Consider the following 8644-nt stretch of genomic DNA (forward strand, 5'->3'; position numbering starts at 1 on the left):
TAAGTCACTTAGCATTACATCTGGCATATGTAAGTGCTTACGGAGTATTAGGTATGAGGCAGATAATCATCATGTCATGTCTGAAGATAAAGAAGTTGAGGCTAAAAGATGTTAAATGATTTACCCCAAACTATCCAACTAATACATGAGATGAGAGCCAGGATGAGGAAGCTGGGGATTTTAGGTAACAACTTCCCTCCCTTTTAAGTTGCTTTACAGAGGCCGTTCTGCAGATTGCTATGGAAAACAGCAGTGAGTAAACCCTGAACTAAAGACACTGTGCCAAATGTCCCCTTCCCCACCAGTGTGATGGCTCCAGGGTCCCAGGAGAATCAACGCTGCGTCACCTTGTTAGCACAGCTGTTCCTCTTTAATTCCACCTTTGCCTTTTTGTATGAAACCTGCTGACTGAGTGCCTCCTTTATATTTGTACTCATAGGTCCTCCAAGGCCTATATTTCAAGGTCTTTGTTTATAAATAGGCTCTGTCTTGCTAACTAGATAGAATCACAGGAAATGATGTAAGATGAGATATTTCATTAGACTCTTAAATTTTATCACATTTCTCCTACAGGCTTGTTTGCTCTAAAAGAACAGAAAAGCAGTTTGCATGCTAAGCAGTCAGTTGCAGAAGCACACCTTTGGGTGGGGTAGCTTGGCCATCAAATGCTGTAAATCCAGTAGGAGTAGGACACCAAGATGTATCCTCAGAGGCTGCAGTGCTCTTTTCAGGTCCTCTGCCCTTTCTGTCATACAGAGTGGGGAGGAAGCAAAAACAGACGTGTAGAATACTATCAGTGTTTCCAAAGCAGTGGATTTGTGGCCATAGGCAGGCAGGTTCACAGAACTTTAGGACACAACTCAGACCCTTAGTTTCAATAAGTCTTTAAGATGAATGACTTCTGGCATGGGCCAGAACCACATGAAATCCACTTGACTGTGGATTGTCAGGAGAAATTTCAGCTTTTATCAGTTAAAAAATAAAATGTCTTTTAGTCTCAGCCAATTCCTATCTTTCATCTTGGTTTCTAGTCAGACCACCACTTGATAGAAATCTTGCCACATAATCTTCCCTGTCAATGACATTGATTAAAACTTATATTTAATTCATTTCCTGGTGAAAAGCTAGAGATTAGTTAGTCTGTGCATCTCCATGTGTTACTGTCAGTATTCTATACCATCACATCACAACAATTTGTCATTCTCTGGCACATGTTTTATACATAGTTTTTTCTTTAGATTCTGTATTCAGATTATTTAAGCATTTCAGAGGATTTTCCTCTTTCAAACCAGTTGGCCAAGTAGTTGCTAATCTTTCTTTGTTCAGAGTCTTATAAGAACACTGTTGTTTGCATTTTTGAAGTGCCAGAAAAAATATAGGTAGCATCTTTATAATGCCAGACATTCGAGGTGAAAAAAAGAAAAAGAAAGTGAATTTGTCATCTAAATATATCTAATTATCCAAATCCAGATAAAAAGCTGAAACTGAGTTGTAATTAAATTGTGTTTATGAGACCTGGACATTGCAGATCATATGAAACTCTCCACCCAGGGCACCACCTCCTGTTTCATTTTCAGTGACTGTCCATCCTCACCCCATCCCTACCCTCTAGGAACCAATGTCCACGAGGCCCGGAACATTCTCAGTAACAGCAGACTCCCCATTACTTCGGCCGTCGACCTGGAGGATGCAGCCAAGAAGTCTGTGGCCAGCGTGGCTAAGAAATGACAGCTTTGTCCTGACACCGTAGAGGAAGAAGTCCATTTTGCCATAAAAAAGGAATGTTTCTCTCATCACTGTGAAGGAAATGGTTATCCCATTGGGAAAAAAGGGAGAGGGGATGAGCCAGGGTATGAATCACTGTATGAAAGATCTTAAATCTGCATCTTCTTGAATAAGACAGCTAGATAGCCTAAATAATCTGATTTCACATAGTAGAGTCTTTATTAATGTCTGTTCTCATACTTTTCCATCATGGTAAGCCTGCTCTTAGGCATTGTTTTGCCAACTTTAGGGGAGCAGTCTCTTTGGCCAAACAGAGTGTGTATATATGGAATTTGAGATCAGACTCTGGTTCATTTACAACGATTTTACAACAATTTTTAATCTTAAAAGAATCATATACTGTAAAAAACTCAAAAAAGATTACGTTTAGCAGATTATCAAAAAGGCACAGCTAAGACATTCAAAACTATTGCACACTGCAACAGCTTTTACAAGTTCTAATTCCAGCACGCTTAGAAAATCCATGAATGTTCCAAAACATATTATTTTATAGTGGAAAACGCACATTAATATCCCACACGTGCATTCTACCATTTGCCTTAATATTGAATATACTGTTTACCTCACACTAAAAATAAAGCCAGAAGCCTTATTTGTGATTTTGTCAGAGAAGATTCTATTTCAAAGTCAAAACCAAAGAATGCTGATTCTTATGGAAATCTCCATAATTAAGTCATTTCAAGATGAAACAGTGCTGAAGATCAAATTATGTTGTATCAGTATCTTTTCTTCCCCTCCCTGTTGCCTCCAGAATCTACCAGCTGGGAAAAATGTGTCTTTTTCTCATAATATCCATTTTTGTGGTGGGAAAGAATTTGAATTATGTCTGTGTTTAAATTTGGGTAAATTTTTATCTGTACACAAATTTAAATAAAATCCTCTGTTTTGTAAGCTCTAAGGTTTGTGTATTTCTCATTTTGGTCAATTTCATTCCTCAGACAATTTCTCTTTTACTCTTAGGCGTGACTCCAAAATTGGAGATTTTGAGTTATTCTGGGATTATTTTAGTTCCATTTAACTTTGTCAACAGCCATTTCTGTTAGCAGATTATGCAATGAAAGAATAACATTTTTATGTAAACCAGAAATCCAGGTAAGTGTCACAGATGTCTAACAGGTTAAAATGTGACTTCAGTCTGTGCAATGCTAAAGGAAATGCATATGTGTAAACTTATCCTATTTAGTGAGGCTCATCTGCCAGCATTAAAGGTTTTTCTCCTAGTGTACAAATGTTTAGCAGACCAGACTTTTCTATTTGTTGTTTTTTTTGTTGTTGTTATCAGTTTACACTGTTCTCATAAATTTCACATATGGACAACAGTTAAGAAGTCATTTTTTCTAGCTTCATATTTGCTGTGGAGAAAAAAAAACATTTGATCAGTCTATGTCCTTTTTTAATCGTTATGCAATGAATGAAAAATATTAACAGTGTCTTTTTAGATGTTATTTGGTTCTTGATCACTTGATAACCAATTAGTATGGTAAAAGAAATACATACATTGTCAATTAGACAAAAATCAGGCCCTTTGTAAAAGCCTATGTTCACATAGCTATTTATACTGTTGTCTAATGAAGACTTAGGAGGAGTAGGTAAAGGAATCATGTCACCCATGTGATTATTTTCTAAAAGGGTTAATACAGGCACCTGGGTGGCTCATTGGTTGAGCATCTGCTTTTGGCTCCAGTCGAGACCGTGGAGTCCTGAGATCGAGTCCCGCATTGGGCTCCCCAAGGGGAACCTGCTTCTCTCCTTGCCTATGTCTCTGCCTCTCTCTGTGTCTCTCATGAATAAATAAGTAAGATCTTAATAAAATAAAGGGTTAATAACAAGCAAACAGCCCTTTATTTCCAAATGCACAGTTATTTGTCAGAATTGAGGTGTTTTTTTTTTTTCATCTCTTGGAAGATCCAAGTGTCTGAGTTTATGTTGCTCACATGGTATCTTGGTGCTGAGCAACAGCATAGTTTCCATAAGTATTTGTAGAATGAATCACTGGTACATGTGTGTTGACCCAAAAATTATGACTGATGACACGGGGTAGAATTGGGGACAATTGGAGTTGGTGGATCTGAAGTCCTCCATACGTTACCTGTACCAGCATTCCCTATATTTCTGACCTTCCAGATCCCCTTTAAGTCTGTTTCCTGTACTGTATATAAGTATGAACAGTAATTTCCTTTAAATCAGATCAGTATTTTTTTAAACTTGGCCCTGTTCTAAGCAAGAATATCATGAAAGGAGGTGACAGTCTAAACATAGTACTTAGTATGCAAGAAGCTTACAGAGTAGTATACACTTTTGACTTGGACTGCTTTGCACATGAGATTTTAATGATTTGCTAGTCTATGCATCATTCTCCTGAAACAAGCATCAGATTTAGAGATGAAAGTCCTGACCCTCCCACTTAACCAACATTCACTTCTTTTGAATTGATTAACCTATGATATTCGTCTAGACTCTTGTAATGACAAAAACCTAACTCAGGCTTAAGAAAAATGGGGGAGAACTGTTTTGATCTTGTGATTATAAAAGACGGAGGTTCTGGTTACAGTTAAGGTTGGATCCAGAGACTCAAAACCTCAGAACTTGGACTTAGCATTTCAGAGCAGCTTGTCTGATGTTGGCTTCATTCTCAGCCCATTTCCACAAGCTGACAAAATGGCAGCTGTTCATGCCCTGGTATATATTTTTCAAGTTTAGCATCCCTGAAAGAGAAAGAGAGAGGGGATGAGAAAGAAAATGAAAAGAAGGAAGGGAGGGGGAAGGAGAAAAGAAAAGAATGAAAAAAGAAAAGAAGAAGGAAAGGAAAGGAAAGGAAAAAGAAAGAAAGAGAAAGAAAGAAAGAAAGGAAAGAAAGAAAGAAAGAAAGAAAGAAAGAAAGAAAGAAAGAAAGAAAGAAAGAGAAAGAAAGAAGAAAAAGAAAGAGAAAGAAAGAAAAAGGAAGAAAGAAGAAAGAAAAAGAAAGAAAGAAAGAAAAGAAAAGAGAAAAAGTAAAGAAAAGAAAAAGAAAAAAGGGAGGGAAGAGGAACGAAGGAGGGAAGCTACTCTCTCCTGGTAATTGTAAGGAACATAGCAGGATTAAGATGACCGACTATTTTTGGCCAGGAAACAGTCCCTGAATCAGTCTTTCTGGCCAGGAGTTCATAGGGCTCTGATGAGGTTGTGTTCAGAGATTTGGCCTGGGACTTGAGACCACCCTGACCCAAACTACCAGAGCTGAGTGTGAGGGAAGGAGGAGTAGTTCCATAAGGAAAACTGGAGATGTATAAGTACAATATTTTCAGGGAAGGAAAAATAAGAGATGACAACCACATTCATCAACCATGAAGCAATGAGGCTGAAAAAATTACTCCATAAAGATGCTTCCAACTCTAGAATTTCATGGTTCTATTTTATTAAGTTCTTACTGGTTCTTTGAAGTACATTTTTACCTAGGCATACAAGTTTCTAGGTTTTTTTGTATAGATGTTACTTGAGTCATCTAAATATTTAATCTAAGTTGAACAGTAATGTCCATCTAAGAAATAACAACATTATGGCACTTAGCTCAATTTTGGTTTTGTATTTAAGTTTTAATTCAATCCATACATTAGTAAAATAACCAGGAAACTTTAAAGGATCTGACTAGATCTGTGAATCATTTTTAATTAGTTCTTTTGTGATTTATATACTATATACATCTCTCTCAATTTGCTGTCTGAGGGGAGGATATTATCCTAAAGAATTATATTGGTTTTTTATTCAAGGTCTTAATAAAACTGAGAAGAAAAATTATGTTTTAGCATTTCTAAATTAAACATGTAAAAGCCTGTAATCATTTGTAGGATGCAATCTATGTTCAAAAAATTAAAATAAATGAAAAACATGTAGTATTTGTTTTTAAAAAAAAAAAAAAGTGTGGGGAAGAGCAAGGAAGAATATGTTCTTACATATTCTTCTAGATCTGGAGTTGGCAAGTTAAGACCTGAGGGGTTATTTTAGTAAATAAAGTTTTATTGGGAGCACAACCATGCCTATTTATGCTCCTATTAATGGCTGCTTTCATGCTGCAACAGCAGAGGTTAACTGGTTGTGATAGAGACTTTATGACCCTAAAATACTTATTACTTGTTTTTTTATAGAAAAATACAGATAAATTCTATCTATATAGATAAATTTTAAAAATACAGTATTACTCCAAAAATGACAGCAACACATTACTACTTCCAAGCCAGGGAAAGACAGATTTAGACATTAAAGTGAAACCAGTGAGTAAGTAGGAAATAGGATCTCCAATCTTTCCATTTTAAACCTTGGAAGAACTTAGCAGTGTACAAAAGGCCATTTACCAATGAAAACTTACTCCATTATGTTAATTTGTGCCTTCTCATCGCCACCAAAATTGCCTGCAGGTAGCTTGGTGTGCTATTGAACATATGCTATTCTTAATTACTTACAGGTGTGTTGGAATAATATCAAATCATGGCTATGAATATCGAACTCCCAAAGAGTTTACCTCTTGAGTCATCCTCAAAGTGATCCTTGCTAGAGACTATTGTGCATAATTTAATCTTGAGGTCCTGGGATGATAAGAAAGCAAGAGAAAAGTGATTTCGGTGCACCTGATGCCCACAGCTGCTGCAGAGGCATTAATTCCATTTCACCATTGAGGAAATAGTAACATAATCAGATAAAAATTGTTCTGCTAAAGTTACATAGTGGCAAAAATTCAGGCTTCTGGAATTCTGGTGATCTTATCACTTCTCTGGCATTACTGCCCGATAGAACTTTCTTCAGTGATGGCGATGATAAGTATTGATGCTGGCCAATATGTAGCTGTAGCCACATGATACTTTTGAACTCTGAATTTTGTTGAAGTCTTAATTTCAGTTAATTCATGGCCACATGTTGTCGGTAGCTACTATATTGGACAGCACAGCTTTACAATCTAAATCTAATGAGTTTTAGAACGCATCACTTTCACATCAGAGAACCTCATGCTGATTCAGTGCTGACTGTCTGCCAGGAACTTTCCCTGTGCTGCCTTCATTAATCCCCTTAGCAACACTGTGAGTCTAGCATTCTTGTTTTACAGATGAGAACATTGTCTCCCAGGGAAGGTAAGAACGTGACTGAGACCATACAAGTGGTATGTGACTGATCAGGATTGAAATTCTGATCTTCTGAATCCAAAGCCACTGCTCTTGGTTTTAAACCCATAAGGACCCCAGTTCAGAATAGTTGTGCTGCTTATAATCACAGATAATTTGAAAGAATGTTTGAGGCAAAGACATTGAGCAAACTAGGTTCTTGAATCAGTTTTCTTCTTAGTGTACCCCATATTTTGAAAAACAAAATTTAAAAACTCAAAGATATCTTATGCAATTGGACAAGTTGTATGGACTACAATGGGAATGGCACCTTCCAGGTGTCACGCAGTACATAAGGCAAGAGCTATTTTCTAGGGAACTAGTTCCAAGTCCCTTTTCATTAATTCATTGCCTCCCCCAATATACAAAACCATGATCGCCCAATAAGACAAAAGGCAGGAGAGATGAAGGCTGGAGACAGTATTATCACAGCAATAGGAAATTTAGTTAGCGATATCACCTTTCTTCTGGAGAACATTAGGCCCAGAAATCTTGTCTCATATTTTGACATTTGAAATAGGCCAGTTGCAATTCTTAGGCACCTTATGTCAAACTTAATAAGTCCAAAATTAATTAGATTTCATATGCCAACTATGGAAAAAATAGTCTTTTTTTTTTCTTGTTCCTCCCTTATATGTACAGAGGGAGTACATGGAGACATGATGTTTTAACTGGGAGCTCCTTTATCTAACTCTTCTTACAGCTCAGGGAGAAAGAAATGAAGTCAAGTCATTAATGTAGCAATCAAGAGATCTATTCTGAGCTCAGAGCCTAGGACAAATGGAAAGTTTTGAAGATTCTTACTTGGAGTTTGTTTTCCATTTTCTTTTAGTGCTGGATATTTGTGTGCTCCAAATCCTTATAATTATTTGCCCTGAGCAAGAAAAAAAGGGGGGGGGGTGAGTTTTTTAAAGACCTTGTATTAAAAAGCACATATTACAACAAAGACTAAATTGTACTTCATTGAAATTTTTTTAAATTGCAGAAAACTCTTCCAGAAAGTGGAAATAATCCAGATGTCTACCAACTGAAAAGTGGATAAATAACATAGGGTATATCCATACAAGGGAATACTACTCAGCCATTAAAAGGAATGAAGCGCAGAAATGGTACAGTATGGGTGAATTTTGAAAGCATTCCTAGATGAAGGAATCCTGTCACAAAGGCTACATACTGTATGATTTCATTGCAGGAAATGCTGGTAATAAATCAATCTATAGAGACAGTGTGTAGATTGTAGTTTCCAGGAGTGGAGGGGAGAGGAGAGTGAGGAGTGACTGCTGAGGGGTTTAGGGTTCTCTTTTGGGGTGAAATTAGATGGCGGTGATGGTTGCAAAACTTTTTGAATATCCATCCTAAATACCACTGAACTATATACTTTTAAAGGGTGAATTTTACAGTATATGAACTATGTCTCTAATCATTTTAGATAGATGATGGATAGATAGATGGAAGACTTTGTATTAGGATTTCATGTGTTAATAAAAGCATAGGTTCGGTTTTGTTTCCAGCTCTTGGTATCTATTATCTCATGATTATAGTCAGATGACTCTACCAGTTGGTGCTCATTTTTTTTTTTTTTTATATGTGCTCATGGAAAGACTAGTAGTAACCTTCCTTTCTGGATTTCAATGAAAAATCTATTAGTTTTGAAAATAATCTGAACCTCTGTCTATAAAAAAAGTCATTATTTCCCACCTAAGAAACTAAGTCTTGGAATATTTAATTTT

At 36.6% G+C, this 8644-nt stretch overlaps 1 protein-coding gene across 2 annotated transcripts in view; it reads left to right on the top strand.

The window, feature by feature from the left end:
* Positions 1–2683, top strand: part of SUCLG2 (succinate-CoA ligase GDP-forming subunit beta) — a 254313-nt gene extending 251630 nt beyond the window's left edge. For both annotated transcript variants that reach the window (XM_025456519.3, XM_025456520.3), the window contains one exon: positions 1613–2683. In XM_025456519.3, coding sequence (XP_025312304.3) covers positions 1613–1728 — 116 coding nt within the window. In that variant the 3' untranslated portion in view covers positions 1729–2683. The remainder of the gene's footprint in view (positions 1–1612) is intronic.
* The last annotated feature ends 5961 nt before the right edge of the window (positions 2684–8644 follow it).

This window comes from Canis lupus, chromosome 20, assembly GCF_003254725.2.
Source record: "Canis lupus dingo isolate Sandy chromosome 20, ASM325472v2, whole genome shotgun sequence".
Taxonomy (NCBI): Eukaryota; Metazoa; Chordata; class Mammalia; order Carnivora; family Canidae; genus Canis; species Canis lupus.